Source organism: Pseudophryne corroboree, chromosome 2 (assembly GCF_028390025.1).
Source record: "Pseudophryne corroboree isolate aPseCor3 chromosome 2, aPseCor3.hap2, whole genome shotgun sequence".
Lineage (NCBI taxonomy): Eukaryota > Metazoa > Chordata > Amphibia > Anura > Myobatrachidae > Pseudophryne > Pseudophryne corroboree.
Genome location: NC_086445.1, coordinates 4,372,342 through 4,389,953, shown reverse-complemented (window position 1 = coordinate 4,389,953; position 17,612 = coordinate 4,372,342). Strand labels below are relative to the sequence as shown.

At 46.7% G+C, this 17,612-nt stretch overlaps 1 protein-coding gene across 1 annotated transcript in view; it reads left to right on the top strand.

Annotated features, from left to right (window-relative positions):
- Positions 1 to 17,612, top strand: part of LOC135051331 (transient receptor potential cation channel subfamily M member 2-like) — a 381,374-nt gene that overhangs the window by 72,821 nt on the left and 290,941 nt on the right. The window contains exon 7 of the mRNA XM_063957386.1: positions 9,684 to 9,884. Coding sequence (XP_063813456.1) covers positions 9,684 to 9,884 — 201 coding nt within the window. The remainder of the gene's footprint in view (positions 1 to 9,683; positions 9,885 to 17,612) is intronic.

Below are 17,612 nucleotides of genomic sequence, written 5' to 3'. Positions count from 1 at the left end.
CAGAGCACTACATTTTGGCCACCGTGCTCGATCCTAGATTTAAAGCCTACCTTGGATCTCTCTTTCCGGCAGACACAGGTCTGCTGGGGTTGAAAGACCTGCTGGTGACAAAATTGTCAAGTCAAGCGGAACGCGACCTGTCAACATCTCCTCCTTCACATTCTCCCGCAACTGGGGGTGCGAGGAAAAGGCTCAGAATTCCGAGCCCACCCGCTGGCGGTGATGCAGGGCAGTCTGGAGCGACTGCTGATGCTGACATCTGGTCCGGACTGAAGGACCTGACAACGATTACGGACATGTCGTCTACTGTCACTGCATATGATTCTCTCAACATTGATAGAATGGTGGAGGATTATATGAGTGACCGCATCCAAGTAGGCACGTCACACAGTCCGTACTTATACTGGCAGGAAAAAGAGGCAATTTGGAGACCCTTGCACAAACTGGCTTTATTCTACCTAAGTTGCCCTCCCACAAGTGTGTACTCCGAAAGAGTGTTTAGTGCCGCCACTCACCTTGTCAGCAATCGGCGTACGAGGTTACATCCAGAAAATGTGGAGAAGATGATGTTCATTAAAATTAATTATAATCAATTCCTCCGCGGAGACATTGACCAGCAGCAATTGCCTCCACAAAGTACACAGGGAGCTGAGATGGTGGATTCCAGTGGGGACGAATTGATAATCTGTGAGGAGGGGGATGTACACGGTGATATATCGGAGGGTGAAGATGAGGTGGACATCTTGCCTCTGTAGAGCCAGTTTGTGCAAGGAGAGATTAATTGCTTCTTTTTTGGGGGGGGTCCAAACCAACCCGTCATATCAGTCACAGTCGTGTGGCAGACCCTGTCACTGAAATGATGGGTTGGTTAAAGTGTGCATGTCCTGTTTTGTTTATACAACATAAGGGTGGGTGGGAGGGCCCAAGGATAATTCCATCTTGCACCTCTTTTTTCTTTTCTTTTTCTTTGCATCATGTGCTGATTGGGGAGGGTTTTTTGGAAGGGACATCCTGCGTGACACTGCAGTGCCACTCCTAGATGGGCCCGGTGTTTGTGTCGGCCACTAGGGTCGCTAATCTTACTCACACAGCTACCTCATTGCGCCTCTTTTTTTCTTTGCGTCATGTGCTGTTTGGGGAGGGTTCTTTGGAAGGGACATCCTGCGTGACACTGCAGTGCCACTCCTAGATGTGCCCGGTGTTTGTGTCGGCCACTAGGGTCGCTAATCTTACTCACACAGCTACCTCATTGCGCCTCTTTTTTTCTTTGCGTCATGTGCTGTTTGGGGAGGGTTTTTTGGAAGGGACATCCTGCGTGACACTGCAGTGCCACTCCTAGATGGGCCCGGTGTTTGTGTCGGCCACTAGGGTCGCTAATCTTACTCACACAGTCAGCTACCTCATTGCGCCTCTTTTTTTCTTTGCGTCATGTGCTGTTTGGGGAGGGTTTTTTGGAAGGGCCATCCTGCGTGACACTGCAGTGCCACTCCTAGATGGGCCCGGTGTTTGTGTCGGCCACTAGGGTCGCTAATCTTACTCACACAGCTACCTCATTGCGCCTCTTTTTTTCTTTGCGTCATGTGCTGTTTGGGGAGGGTTTTTTGGAAGGGACATCCTGCGTGACACTGCAGTGCCACTCCTAGATGGGCCCGGTGTTTGTGTCGGCCACTAGGGTCGCTAATCTTACTCACACAGTCAGCTACCTCATTGCGCCTCTTTTTTTCTTTGCGTCATGTGCTGTTTGGGGAGGGTTTTTTGGAAGGGCCATCCTGCGTGACACTGCAGTGCCACTCCTAGATGGGCCCGGTGTTTGTGTCGGCCACTAGGGTCGCTAATCTTACTCACACAGCTACCTCATTGCGCCTCTTTTTTTCTTTGCGTCATGTGCTGTTTGGGGAGGGTTTTTTGGAAGGGCCATCCTGCGTGACACTGCAGTGCCACTCCTAGATGGGCCCGGTGTTTGTGTCGGCCACTAGGGTCGCTAATCTTACTCACACAGCTACCTCATTGCGCCTCTTTTTTTCTTTGCGTCATGTGCTGTTTGGGGAAGGTTTTTTGGAAGGGACATCCTGCGTGACACTGCAGTGCCACTCCTAGATGGGCCCGGTGTTTGTGTCGGCCACTAGGGTCGCTTATCTTACTCACACAGCGACCTCGGTGCAAATTTTAGGACTAAAAATAATATTGTGAGGTGTGAGGTATTCAGAATAGACTGAAAATGAGTGTAAATTATGGTTTTTGAGGTTAATAATACTTTGGGATCAAAATGACCCCCAAATTCTATGATTTAAGCTGTTTTTTAGTGTTTTTGGAAAAAAACACCCGAATCCAAAACACACCCGAATCCGACAAAAATAACTCGGTGAGGTTTTGCCAAAACGCGTTCGAACCCAAAACACGGCCGCGGAACCGAACCCAAAACCAAAACACAAAACCCGAAAAATTTCAGGCGCTCATCTCTACTTTCAACCCCAGCAGACCTGTGTCTGCCGGAAAGAGAGATCCAAGGTAGGCTTTAAATCTAGGATCGAGCACGGTGGCCAAAATGTAGTGCTCTGATTTCAACAGATTGACCACCCGTGAATCCTTGTTAAGCGAATTAAGGGCTGCATCCACAAGTCCCACATGCCTAGCGGAATCGCTCCGTGTTAGCTCCTCCTTAAATGCCTCCAGCTTCTTCTGCAAAAGCCTGATGAGGGGAATGACCTGACTCAGGCTGGCAGTGTCTGAACTGACTTCACGTGTGGCAAGTTCAAAGGGCATCAGAACCTTGCACAACGTTGAAATCATTCTCCACTGCACTTGAGACAGGTGCATTCCACCTACTATATCGTGCTCAATTGTATAGGCTTGAATGGCCTTTTGCTGCTCCTCCAACCTCTGAAGCATATAGAGGGTTGAATTCCACCTCGTTACCACTTCTTGCTTCAGATGATGGCAGGGCAGGTTCAGTAGTTTTTGGTGGTGCTCCAGTTTTCTGTACGTGGTGCCTGTACGCCGAAAGTGTCCCGCAATTCTTCTGGCCACCGACAGCATCTCTTGCACGCCCCTGTCGTTTTTTAAAAAATTCTGCACCACCAAATTCAAGGTATGTGCAAAACATGGGACGTGCTGGAATTGGCCCAGATTTAATGCACACACAATATTGCTGGCGTTGTCCGATGCCACAAATCCACAGGAGAGTCCAATTGGGGTAAGCCATTCCGCGATGATCTTCCTCAGTTGCCGTAAGAGGTTTTCAGCTGTGTGCGTATTCTGGAAAGCGGTAATACAAAGCGTAGCCTGCCTAGGAAAGAGTTGGCGTTTGCGAGATGCTGCTACTGGTGCCGCCGCTGCTGTTCTTGCGGCGGGAGTCCATACATCTACCCAGTGGGCTGTCACAGTCATATAGTCCTGACCCTGCCCTGCTCCACTTGTCCACATGTCCGTGGTTAAGTGGACATTGGGTACAGCTGCATTTTTTAGGACACTGGTGACTCTTTTTCTGAGGTCTGTGTACATTTTCGGTATCGCCTGCCTAGAGAAATGGAACCTAGATGGTATTTGGTACCGGGGACACAGTACCTCCAACAAGTCTCTAGTTGGCTCTGCAGTAATGATGGATACCGGAACCACGTTTCTCACCACCCAGGATGCCAAGGCCTCAGTTATCCGCTTTGCAGTAGGATGACTGCTGTGATATTTCATCTTCCTCGCAAAGGACTGTTGAACAGTCAATTGCTTACTGGAAGTAGTACAAGTGGGCTTACGACTTCCCCTCTGGGATGACCATCGACTCCCAGCGGCAACAACAGCAGCGCCAGCAGCAGTAGGCGTTACACGCAAGGATGCATCGGAGGAATCCCAGGCAGGAGAGGACTCGTCAGACTTGCCAGTGACATGGCCTGCAGGACTATTGGCATTCCTGGGGAAGGAGGAAATTGACACTGAGGGAGTTGGTGGGGTGGTTTGCGTGAGCTTGGTTACAAGAGGAAGGGATTTACTGGTCAGTGGACTGCTTCCGCTGTCACCCAAAGTTTTTGAACTTGTCACTGACTTATTATGAATGCGCTGCAGGTGACGTATAAGGGAGGATGTTCCGAGGTGGTTAACGTCCTTACCCCTACTTATTACAGCTTGACAAAGGGAACACACGGCTTGACACCTGTTGTCCGCATTTCTGGTGAAATACCTCCACACCGAAGAGCTGATTTTTTTGGTATTTTCACCTGGCATGTCAACGGCCATATTCCTCCCACGGACAACAGGTGTCTCCCCGGGTGCCTGACTTAAACAAACCACCTCACCATCAGAATCCTCCTGGTCAATTTCCTCCCCAGCGCCAGCAACACCCATATCCTCCTCATCCTGGTGTACTTCAACACTGACATCTTCAATCTGACTATCAGGAACTGGACTGCGGGTGCTCCTTCCAGCACTTGCAGGGGGCGTGCAAATGGTGGAAGGCGCATGCTCTTCACGTCCAGTGTTGGGAAGGTCAGGCATCGCAACCGACACAATTGGACTCTCCTTGTGGATTTGGGATTTCGAAGAATGCACAGTTCTTTGCTGTGCTGCTTTTGCCAGCTTGAGTCTTTTCATTTTTCTAGCGAGAGGCTGAGTGCTTCCATCCTCATGTGAAGCTGAACCACTAGCCATGAACATAGGCCAGGGCCTCAGCCGTTCCTTGCCACTCCGTGTGGTAAATGGCATATTGGCAAGTTTACGCTTCTCCTCCGACAATTTTATTTTAGGTTTTGGAGTCCTTTTTTTACTGATATTTGGTGTTTTGGTTTTGACATGCTCTGTACTATGCCATTGGGCATCGGCCTTGGCAGACGACGTTGCTGGCATTTCATCGTCTCGGCCATGACTAGGGCAGCAGCTTCAGCACGAGGTGGAAGTGGATCTTGATCTTTCCCTAATTTTGGAACCTCAACATTTTTGTTCTCCATATTTTAATAGGCACAACTAAAAGGCACCTCAGGTAAACAATGGAGATGGATGGATTGGATACTAGTATACAATTATGGACGGGCTGCGGAGTGCCGACACAGAGGTAGCCACATCCATGAACTACCGCACTGTACTGTGTCTGCTGCTAATATATAGACTGGTTGATAAAGAGATAGTATACTCGTAACTAGTATGTATGTATAAAGAAAGAAAAAAAAACCACGGTTAGGTCACTGGTATATACAATTATGGACGGGCTGCCGAGTGCCGACACAGAGGTAGCCACAGCCGTGAACTACCGCACTGTACTGTGTCTGCTGCTAATATATAGACTGGTTGATAAAGAGATAGTATACTCGTAACTAGTATGTATGTATAAAGAAAGAAAAAAAAACCACGGTTAGGTCACTGGTATATACAATTATGGACGGGCTGCCGAGTGCCGACACAGAGGTAGCCACAGCCGTGAACTACCGCACTGTACTGTGTCTGCTGCTAATATATAGACTGGTTGATAAAGAGATAGTATACTCGTAACTAGTATGTATGTATAAAGAAAGAAAAAAAAACCACGGTTAGGTGGTATATACAATTATGGACGGGCTGCCGAGTGCCGACACAGAGGTAGCCACAGCCGTGAACTACCGCACTGTACTGTGTCTGCTGCTAATATATAGACTGGTTGATAAAGAGATAGTATACTCGTAACTAGTATGTATGTATAAAGAAAGAAAAAAAAACCACGGTTAGGTGGTATATACAATTATGGACGGGCTGCCGAGTGCCGACACAGAGGTAGCCACAGCCGTGAACTACCGCACTGTACTGTGTCTGCTGCTAATATATAGACTGGTTGATAAAGAGATAGTATACTCGTAACTAGTATGTATGTATAAAGAAAGAAAAAAAAACCACCGTTAGGTCACTGGTATATACAATTATGGACGGGCTGCCGAGTGCCGACACAGAGGTAGCCACAGCCGTGAACTACCGCACTGTACTGTGTCTGCTGCTAATATATAGACTGGTTGATAAAGAGATAGTATACTCGTAACTAGTATGTATGTATAAAGAAAGAAAAAAAAAACACGGTTAGGTCACTGGTATATACAATTATGGACGGGCTGCCGAGTGCCGACACAGAGGTAGCCACAGCCGTGAACTACCGCACTGTACTGTGTCTGCTGCTAATATATAGACTGGTTGATAAAGAGATAGTATACTCGTAACTAGTATGTATGTATAAAGAAAGAAAAAAAAACCACGGTTAGGTCACTGGTATATACAATTATGGACGGGCTGCCGAGTGCCGACACAGAGGTAGCCACAGCCGTGAACTACCGCACTGTACTGTGTCTGCTGCTAATATATAGACTGGTTGATAAAGAGATAGTATACTCGTAACTAGTATGTATGTATAAAGAAAGAAAGAAAAACCACGGTTAGGTCACTGGTATATACAATTATGGACGGGCTGCGGAGTGCCGACACAGAGGTAGCCACAGCCGTGAACTACCGCACTGTACTGTGTCTGCTGCTAATATATAGACTGGTTGATAAAGAGATAGTATACTCGTAACTAGTATGTATGTATAAAGAAAGAAAAAAAAAACACGGTTAGGTGGTATATACAATTATGGACGGGCTGCCGAGTGCCGACACAGAGGTAGCCACAGCCGTGAACTACCGCACTGTACTGTGTCTGCTGCTAATATATAGACTGGTTGATAAAGAGATAGTATACTCGTAACTAGTATGTATGTATAAAGAAAGAAAAAAAAACCACGGTTAGGTCACTGGTATATACAATTATGGACGGGCTGCCGAGTGCCGACACAGAGGTAGCCACAGCCGTGAACTACCGCACTGTACTGTGTCTGCTGCTAATATAGACTGGTTGATAAAGAGATAGTATACTACTAATATTATATACTGGTGGTCAGGTCACTGGTCACTAGTCACACTGGCAGTGGCACTCCTGCAGCAAAAGTGTGCACTGTTTAATTTTAATATAATATTATGTACTCCTGGCTCCTGCTATAACCTATAACTGGCACTGCAGTAGTGCTCCCCAGTCTCCCCCACAATTATAAGCTGTGTGAGCTGAGCAGTCAGACAGATATATAATATATATAGATGATGCAGCACACTGGCCTGAGCCTGAGCAGTGCACACAGATATGGTATGTATGTGACTGAGTCACTGTGTGCTGTGTATCGCTTTTTTCAGGCAGAGAACGGATTATAAATAAAAGTGGTGGTCACTGGTCACTATCAGCAAAACTCTGCACTGTACACTACTGAGTACTCCTAATGCTCCCCAAAATTAGTAAATCAAGTGTCTAAACGGAGAGGACGCCAGCCACGTCCTCTCCCTATCAATCTCAATGCACGTGTGAAAATGGCGGCGACGCGCGGCTCCTTATATAGAATCCGAGTCTCGCGATAGAATCCGAGCCTCGCGAGAATCCGACAGCGTCATGATGACGTTCGGGCGCGCTCGGGTTAACCGAGCAAGGCGGGAAGATCCGAGTCGCTCGGACTCGTGAAAAAAAACATGAAGTTCTGGCGGGTTCGGATTCAGAGAAACCGAACCCGCTCATCTCTAATACACAGGCAGCAGCACCTCACCTGGCTGCAGCAGTCTCTCCTGGTCTGTATACACAGGCAGCAGCACTTCACCTGGCTACAGCAGTCTCTCCTGGTCTGTATACACAGGCGGCAGCACTTCACCTGGCTGCAGCAGTCTCTCCTGGTCTGTATACACAGGCGGCAGCACTTCACCTGGCTGCAGCAGTCTTTCCTGGTCTGTATACACAGGCGGCAGCACTTCACCTGGCTGCAGCAGTCTCTCCTGGTCTGTATGCACAGGCGGCAGCACTTCACCTGGCTGCAGCAGTCTCTCCTGGTCTGTATACACAGGCGGCAGCACTTCACCTGGCTGCAGCAGTCTCTCCTGGACTGTATACTCAGGCAGCATTTCACCTGGCTGCAGCAGTCTCTCCTGGTCTGTATACACAGGCGGCAGCACATCACCTGGCTGCAGCAGTCTCTCCTGGTCTGTATACACAGGCGGCAGCACTTCACCTGGCTGCAGCAGTCTCTCCTGGTCTGTATACACAGGTGGCAGCACTTCACCTGGCTGCAGCAGTCTCTCCTGGTCTGTATACACAGTCGGCAGCACTTCACCTGACTGCAGCTGTCTCTCCTAGTCTGTATACACAGGCGGCAGCATTTCACCTGGCTGCAGCAGTCTCTCCTGGTCTGTATACACAGGCGGCAGCATTTCACCTGGCTGCAGCAGTCTCTCCTGGTCTGTATATACAGGCGGCAGCACTTCACCTGACTGCAGCAGTCTCTCCTTGTCTGTATACACAGGCGGCAGCATTTCACCTGGCTGCAGCAGTCTCTCCTGGTCTGTATACACAGGCGGCAGCATTTCACCTTACTATATGAAGCTACTGGTACTTTGTAAGAAAATAATCAGCAGATCTATGTAGTGTGCAGTCTCACATCCAATCCCTCCCAGCCACACACACTACATAGATCTACTCAGCCGCAATGCTGATCATTTGCTCACAAAGTACAAGGATAGCTTCAACTAGGTAGATTTCTCTAGCTTAGAATTATCTATCTTTCTATGTAAGGGCAGATAGCTCAATGAATAGATTGTCTGACTGCAATGCCACAGACAATGGGTTCATATCCTGGGTATGTCAGCATCATGAAATATAAAATAGGACAGTGTGACTGAATAACAAAGAAATCTCAAGTTGCGTTCATATAGGGTTGCAGTGTCGGACTTGAGCATGAAGGGCCCACTGGGGGTATGCAGTGGTAGGGGCCCATGATTAGAGGTGTGGTCAGCCTCCAAAGGGTTTTGGCTAACAATTATAGAGTACCTGGTGTGGACTCCTTGATAATTTATAGAGTAATTAATGCTAGTGCATGCATGATAATGACAGCAATGTACTGTGGAGAATACACCATAGTCCTGAGCAGTATAAGGTAACATATGTATAATGTATAATGTACTGTGGAGAATACACCATAGTCCTGAGCAGTATAATGTAACATATGTATAACGTATAATTCAAGTGCACAGTCTGGAACCTGATCCCTAGAGCAGAAGGTGGCCCCCAGGCAGTGGGGCCTACCAGTGGTTTCCCCTGTACCCCTGTGGGCCAGTCCGAGCATGAAGGGTTGTATAGGTATTAGTGACAGAATGGGTGGGGGTAGGAGACAGGGGCGGTCAGGCGATGCTGGGCTTCACATTGTCGGGAAGCTGCAAGTTAAAGTAATTAAAACAGATAATTGACAAGTGCCACCAACAGCGCCCCCTACCCTGCAACTCTATGTGCCCCCTCCACACACCTAGTTATGGCCCTGTGTCACACCTTCCTCCCCCCAACACACATACCACCCCCTGAGTAACCAATGTTCTGTGTGTCTGCAGTGTAGGTTAGGACCACTTGGCGTATCCTGGCGGAGGTTACTGCGCTATTTATATAATGCAGTTACGAAGCAGAAAGACGTGTGATAAAATTGCAGGTTAGAGATGAGGACTTGTGTCAGAAGACAGATGATGGAAGAAGATGGTAACTGTGACATTACTACTGAAGCTGAGATAATGATGACAGGGAGAGGATAATGCTGGGTGATATTTTCTTGGTCTCCTCAGGATATAGATGTATCTGCTTTATTTTCCTGTAACCCATTTCCCCAATGTCCACATTGTCCTTTCTGCAGACCATATATAACTCCATGTGTAATAACACCCCATGTGTCATCGTGGAAGGATCCGGGCGTGTGGCAAACATCATCTCAGAGGTGGCAAATCTTAGTTCTTCCAAAATCACCATTTCCCTCATCAAGGAGAAACTGCAGAACTATTTCCAGGAGTCGTACGACACCTTCACCGAAACTCAGATTATCACCTGGACCAAGAGAGTGAGTCACAGACACCTTTTATATTCATTCTATTATATCCATAATGATAACATCTACATACCCCAACCTATTATACCAAGCCACCTGGGACACACAAATTACTGTATGTGTTACGCGAGTTGTATCACACAGAAGATAAATGTACTGTATGTGGACTCATCGGTATATAAACATTGCTGATTCAGCAGCTGCAACATTCAAATACGCAACAGGGCATCCGCAATTAAGGGTTTGCTGCTATTTTAGGGAGTTGGTGATAGTATAAGTAGGGGAAGGAAAAGCACATGGGGTCACAGGGCCCTGCTTGTGATAACTTACATTCTAAAGGGAAGGGGCAGACAGACAAGGCTGAGACAGTGAGCATTGGGTTAGGATAACAGACGGCTGGGTTTGATGAAGAAGTGGGTCCTGAGATCCCGTTTGAAGCTTTGTAGAGAGGTGGCCAAAATCTTGGAGGTACAGTAGGAGTGGGAGGAAGTAATCCGTAGGCAGGAGAGTCAGCGTGCATTAGCAGAGCGAAGAGGACGGGTGGGAGTGTAAAGGGAGATAAGGTCAGAGATGTAGGTGGGAGATGAGTGGATGAGGGCTTTGTACTGTAGGTGAGTGTGAGAAGCTTGAAATGGATTCTGAAAGGGAAGGGAAGCCAGTGATGGTCTTGTAGGAGAGGAGAGGTGGACGTAGTGCGTTTGGTGAGGAAGATGAGCCGGGCAGCAGCATTGAGGATAGATTGGAGTGGAGAGAGGTATTTGTCAGGAATGCCAGTCAGGAGGAGATTACAGTAGTCCAGTCCGGAGATGATCAGTGAGTGGATGAGGGTCTTAGTAGCATCCTGGGTGAGAAAGAGTCTTGGACACGGTCACATATTTATAGGGGTTTGGTATGAAATACCGGTGGACAGGGAGCCGACAACGGCATTCCAAAACTATAGATCCCGACTCAGGAGGGGGTAAGTGTTTTACCTTCCCCCAGTCACTGACCGTCTGCTGCCATCCTGATTCCAACATCGTAGGACCTGTTCCTGCACATGAGCAAAGTACAGAACATCGGAAACTACTGCAGCTGAATGACCCCTTCTATTCAGAATAGAACATTAACCAACGGACAATGGGGTCTATTTACTACACCTTGATGGTGACTTTTGGTCAAATTTTCGACTCAACTGTGAGTAATTGAGCTTTCTCTATTGCTGTCTATGGGGAAGTACCAATGGTCTTTATAAAGTTCTATTTGTCTGTGAAGTCGATTTCTGTGGATTTTGAGTTGGTTTTGCCTTTAGTAAATACCTGTTTGTTAGATACATTCTGCATCAGTCACAGCGTAAGACAGCAGCCACCTCCAGAGTGAAGCATGGTAACATGGGGCAACGTCACAGCTACCCTGAAAGAGTAGTAGGCCCTACACACTGGGCGATATTAGTGAAAGTATGAACAATCTAATTAATTAATGAATGAGATACCATTCATATATTTCAGTGTGGAGGCACCAGCGATGAACGATGTGCGGCCCCGCGCTTGTTTATCGCTGGTGCCCCCGTCGCTTGTGCATGCAGGCCAGTATGGACGATCTCGTCCATATTTGCCTGCACTGCTGTGGAGCCGGGTGACGGGGGAGTGAAAAACTTCACTCTTCAAGTCACTGCCCCCCCGCCGCCGGGTCGCCCGTCATCCGTATCCATCGTGGAGCAGCTCGGCGGCAGATTGCAAGTGTGTAGGGCCCTTAGCAGAGCAAAAGGTGTTTCAGGTTTAGATCCAATATGTCGCTTATCTTGTGAGATGCTTCAACAGATTCTCCTCCTCTTTCATCTAATGGAAATGCTCAGATGCTTTACAGGAGAAACCCTCTATAATAAGCATGCTTAGCTACAGGTGACTTAATTAGTACCTTAATCAATTTGATTTAACTATCTGTGCTCAGCCATAGATATCCTTAAAATCTGGCCTGTTAGGATGCATTGAGGACCGCGTTTGGAAACATCTGGCTTAAGGACACTATGGTTTACCACCTTATAAACAATACTTCTCATATGTCCCAAAATTCTAATCTTTAATTGGTGTTTGGATTTCCTTATATATTGTTCCCACATTTATACTCTTCTCGCAGGCCTGGCCAACCTGGGGCTCTCCAGCTGTTGTAAAACTACAAGTCCCATCATGCCTTGCCACAGTTTTGCTGCTAGGGAATTCTGGAACTGTGGCAGGGCATGCTGGGATTTGTAGTTTCACAACATCTGGAGAGCCACAGGTTGGCCAGGCCTGCTCTAACGTGTAAATGATTTGGGTTGTCTGACATATTGGGGATAATTCAGACCTGTTCGCTCGCTAGGGTTATTTTCAGTCCTGCATTCGCATAGTCACCACCCATAGGGGAGTGTATTGTTGCTGTGTAAGTGTGTGATCACATGTGTAGCAGAGCGGAAAAAACAGATCTTGTGCAGTCTCTGCGCAGCCCAGGACTTACTCAGCCGCTGCGATCACATCAGCCTGTCCGGGACCGGAATTGACGTCAGACACCCGCCCTGCAAACGCTGGACACGCCTGCGTTTTTCCAACCACTCCCTGAAAGTGGTCAGTTGCCACCCACAAACGCCCTCTTCCTGTCAATCTCCTTGCGAACACCCGTGCGAATGGATTCTTCGCACAAACCCATCATTAAGCGGCGATCTGTTTGTACCTATGCAACGCGCCTTCTTATTGCGGTGCATAGGCATACGCAGTTTAGACCTGTTCGCCCACTGTAGGAAAACGCAGCCTAGCGTTCAGGTCTGAATTACCGCCATCATCAGTCCCTTTATGTTCAAGGATCTCAAATTATTCCAATTTGAATTTTTTATTTTCCCTACTCACATATTACACACGTTACACAAACCCATTGTACTGTCGTTATTCAGTCATATACTCTCATATAGTGGAGCCAGTCTAATGTTTCATACTCTGTGGTTTATTAGGCAGAGTATGGGGTCAGCAGACAGAACATCTCAGTGTTTATTTCAGACGTCTCTCTCTTTGTCCATATAAGCAGTGACACGCGTATTATTGAGGTTGGGCACGTGTGACCGGAGTAAGATGGCCGCTGGAAGGGGGGGGGGGGGGCGAGCGCAACAAAGCCCCCTGCAGGCCCACTGCGGTCGCCACAGGTACTATTCCCAGGCTATGGGTGTCGTGGACACCCATGGGTGGGAATAGTCCCTGTTGGTTGGCCTGCCGGCCAGCGGGATTGTGAGGGGGCGGGATGTAGTGGTCGTATTGTGACTGGCGGTCTCCTGAGCACCGGTCACATAACTACATCCCTATTATTCGGTGTCTCTTTTTATTGTTATATACTAGTAGTTCAGTTCTGTTCTGGCTCTTTTCTTACAACTCTCAGTAATTTCTTCTGGATACCGATCTGTCCTCTCACATCACCGCTGCAGTCACGCTAAACAGCCCTTCAAGTCACGCCATGCCGTGGTGGGACTCGGTAGCGCTGAGCATCTTTTGCTGCGAAAATGCATCTTAGACTAATGTAATGCGGTAGGACACACAGGCAACTTCTGCTGAATAAAATGAGACGCAAGTGTACTATGGGAGGAATGCCTAGGCGCTAAAGTTCAGTTATAAGACCATAAATTACCAACTAGGTATATAAAGAGTTACATTTCATTCACTGTTCTATAATAAACCTCTGCAGGTTTATATCGCTATAGAAAAAAAACGAAAGAATTCAACTGCGCTTGGGATTAACGGGTGAGAGAAATAAATACCAATGTATATATAGAGAGTACCACTGAGTATCAAAAAAAAAAAAACATAAAAAAGCTCATTGGTTTGTTATATAGAATTATTTTTATAATAAAACCAAGTAGAACATTAGAACGATACTGTGCACGGTATTAAATGAACATGTATCGAGAGATCATTCAATAAATACAATGTTACAAAATTAAGAACAGGAAAGGCAACAAATAACATGAGCTGTGTGTCTCAATTAAAAGGACATATTCAAAAGTAGACTTTATAAGTTCATAGAGTTCACTTGTATAGGAACAGGGGGACAGAAAGATAACCTCTTTGTGGGGGCACTCTTATATAAATCTGGTAATTATTTAAAATCTAACTTTTATTTAATATTTTAATAAAATCCTTTGTTCAAAAAGTGAAAAGAAAGTTCCTATTTCCTCTGTAGGTTAGAAGCCTCTACTACTAGAAGGTGAGAGGTCATAGACAGTATAAGGAAGGATTCCTATAAGGGCCTCTCAGCAATCTGCCGGCATTGAGATCTATTGGTCAGAAAAAACATTCTTTCCAATATTCTAATGGGTGAAATGATTTGTTTTCAGTGGTTTACTGATAAGAGGTAATACCTCAGACCACTGTCAGGCACTATCTATAATAATCTTGTGGAGAGAAACAAATCTGTATCTTCTATTTGTATACACATACATAGATGTATAGGGTGTAAGAGAGAGCACACGTACACATCCCCTCGTATTGGAGTATGGCTGGTTACCTGGTCGTGTTCAGAGGGAGAGCCGGAGCAGCGCTGTGCTCACCTCGAGTGCAGCTGCGGCTCACCTCCGATCTAGATGCTGTCAGGCGCGGATTCCGGCTAGATGCATGTAGCGCTGCCGCTTAGTTGCGTGTGCTGACTGTCGCTCCCTGGGGCGGACCGGATGTGTGGAATGGAGAGTGATGTTAGGGGATCCGATGTGCTGGATTGGTTAGCAGCAAAAGGGAGGAGGACTAACGCGTTTCGCCACCTTCACGTGACTTTCTCAAAGGTATGACTCCTGTAGCCAGAACCAGGGTTAAATACCCAGGGACGGAGGGCCAGTGCTAGGTGTTTAATCACGGTACCTGTATAATCAAATGTCACGGAGAGTTGCTTGTGTTAATAGCAATCCTATCAGGTCCTTTAAGACACCACAGCTCAGTAACGGGTGTAGTAGTGTATGCCGGAGGCCGGGCTCCCGGCGACCAGCATACCAGCGTCGGAATCCCGACCGCCGGCATACCGACAGCTGGGCGAGCGCAAATGAGCCCCTTGCGGGCTCGCTGCGTTCGCCACGCTGCGGGCACGGTGGCGCGCTACGCGCGCCACGCTATTTATTCTCCCTCCAGGGGGGTCGTGGACCCCCAAGAGGGTCAATAAATGTCGGTATGCCGGCGGTCGGGATTCCGACGCCGGGATGCTGGACGTCGGGAGCCCGGCCGCCGGCATACAGAAGACCACCCCTCAGTAACAAATGAATCAATTGCATCAACATATATATATATATATATATATATACATACACAGAAGTTAAAAAGAAAAACAAATAAATAAGGATAAATATAAAGGTGAAAAAATTTTAAAAAATAATAATGTTAATGATCCTATGAAGATTCATGCGACAATTGAAAATGTAAAATTCATAAAATTTAGACACAGTGCCATATACTGTATCTATTCCGTAATTGTTCCACAGAAGGTAGAACGATAGTTGATATGTATAGTAGAAATACATGTAAAACTATATGGCTGATCTAAAACGGTAGTGCTAAACTGAATGATATCGTTCATGACACACTTTTATCAAAGTATAAAGAAATACACTGAATATTAAATAAAGGATTACATTAAAAAAATAATAAGAGACATTATATGTCTATAGTGTAAAATCAGCAGAGTAATGGCAATTCACACTTGATTCAGAAGCCATACACCCGATGCTCGAGGTGGAGAACCATGAAAGACAAAAATATATATATTGACCCCATCAAGATACAAGAATGGATTAAACAAATAGATTTGAATCTACAATTCTTGTTTCACTTAACTATGGCCCTCATTCCGAGTTGTTCGCTCGCTGCTGTTTTTCGCAGCGCATCGATCAGGTGGAAAATGCGCATGCGCATGGTATGCAGCACGCATGCGCTAAGTAATTTAACACAAAACTTAGTAGTTTTACTGAAGCTCGAGCGACGTTTTTCAGTCGCACAAGTATTCGTTGTTTGATTGACAGGAACTGGGTGTTTCTGGGCGGCAACTCAGAGTTTTCCGGGAGTGTGCTAAAAAACGCAGGCTTGCCAGGTAAAAACGCAGGAGTTGCTGGAGAAACAGGGGTGTGGCTTGCCGAACACAGGGCGTGTTTGTGACGTCAAAGCAGGAAATAAACAGACTGCAGTCATCGCAGTGTAGGAGTAGGTCTGGAGCTACTCAGAAACTGCATGAAAATTTTTATGAGCAGTTCTGCTAACCTTTCATTTGCACTTCTGCTAAGTTAAGATACACTCCCAGAGGGCGCCGGCCTATCATGTGCAATGCTGCTAAAAGCAGCTAGCGAGCGAACAACTCGGAATGAGGGCCATTAATTTATATTGTTTGTTTTACTCCATTATAATATCTGAGGCAGCCATAATAATTAAATAAAAAGATTAAAAAAACTTAACGCTGTAGGTAGTAAATAAAGTGAATACATAAATAAGGATCTATCCAAAGGGAAATTCCAATTGTTATTCTGATGGACATGATCACAAAGCAGAACATATGGGGAAAGAAAGAAATAGAGGAAAAAAAGGAATGAAGGACAAAGGAGAGGATGAAAAAAAGAGGAGGAAATTGATCCATTGAAAAAATGGAGAAAATAGGGAGAGAACACAAACGTCTGAAACGTGATTGTATATGACACGTAGGAGGTCATTCCGAGTTGATCGCACGCTGCAACTTTTTGCTGCCCGTGTGATCAACTAGACGCCGCCTATGGGGAGTGGATTTTTGCTTAGCAAGGCTGCGATCGCTTGTGCAGAACTAGACCAGGGTAAGAATTACTCACCGTGTGCGATCACTTCAGCGTTGCAGGTCCCGGAATTGACGTCAGGCATCCGCCCTCCAAACGCCTCGACATGCCTGCGTTCGGATCTCCACGCCCCGAAAACAGTAAGTTGACGCCCGGATCCGCCTTCCTCCTGTCAGTCTTCTCGTGGTCGCCGCTGCGACTGCTTTCTTCGTTAGAGGAGTCGCTGCCCATTGCATGCAACGATGCGCCTGTGCAATGCGGCCACCGCACATGCGCAGTTCCGACCCGATCGCATGGCTGCGAAGAAGTGCAGCGTGTGATCGGGTCAGAATGACCCCCATAATTTGTTTAAGTAGTTAAGTATACAAAAAAAATAAAATGTAAAATATCCTCTTCATACCATAGGAATGAACAGGCCTGGGATGGGGTATGGAAGAATATTTTATGTAATATGTTGAACTATGAATGTTACATAAGTTCCTTAAGAAGAAACAGCAGAAGAAGAAGTCATCAGTGGTGCAAATAGAAATATTTTCTTAGTGGTACTGAGTGACGGAACAAATGGGCGTGGTCATGTGGTGTGATGGGGCATGGTCACATGTTCCTAGTGGGAGTGGCTACATGACACTAGCGGCGTGGCCACACGGCACAGCCCCTTTTTGGGGGGATTCTGGAGGCAAGGCTAAAAATATATAGTAATGCCTCCAGTATAATAGAAATATATAGTATTGCCCCCAATTTAACAACAATATATAGTAATGCCTCCATTATAGCAGGAAAATACAGCCACTGTCGCACTCCCAGTAACCCTGACAAAGTGGGAGGAGCCGTCATGCTGCCAATCACCATGGTCTTGCTGCTTTGTGGCACACTATAACTGTGGTAATGGCAAAGTGTGTAGCAGGTGGTACTGCGTACCCGCTGCCAAATTCTTAAGGGTACTCCATACCCGAGCGTACCTGCATACTTGCACC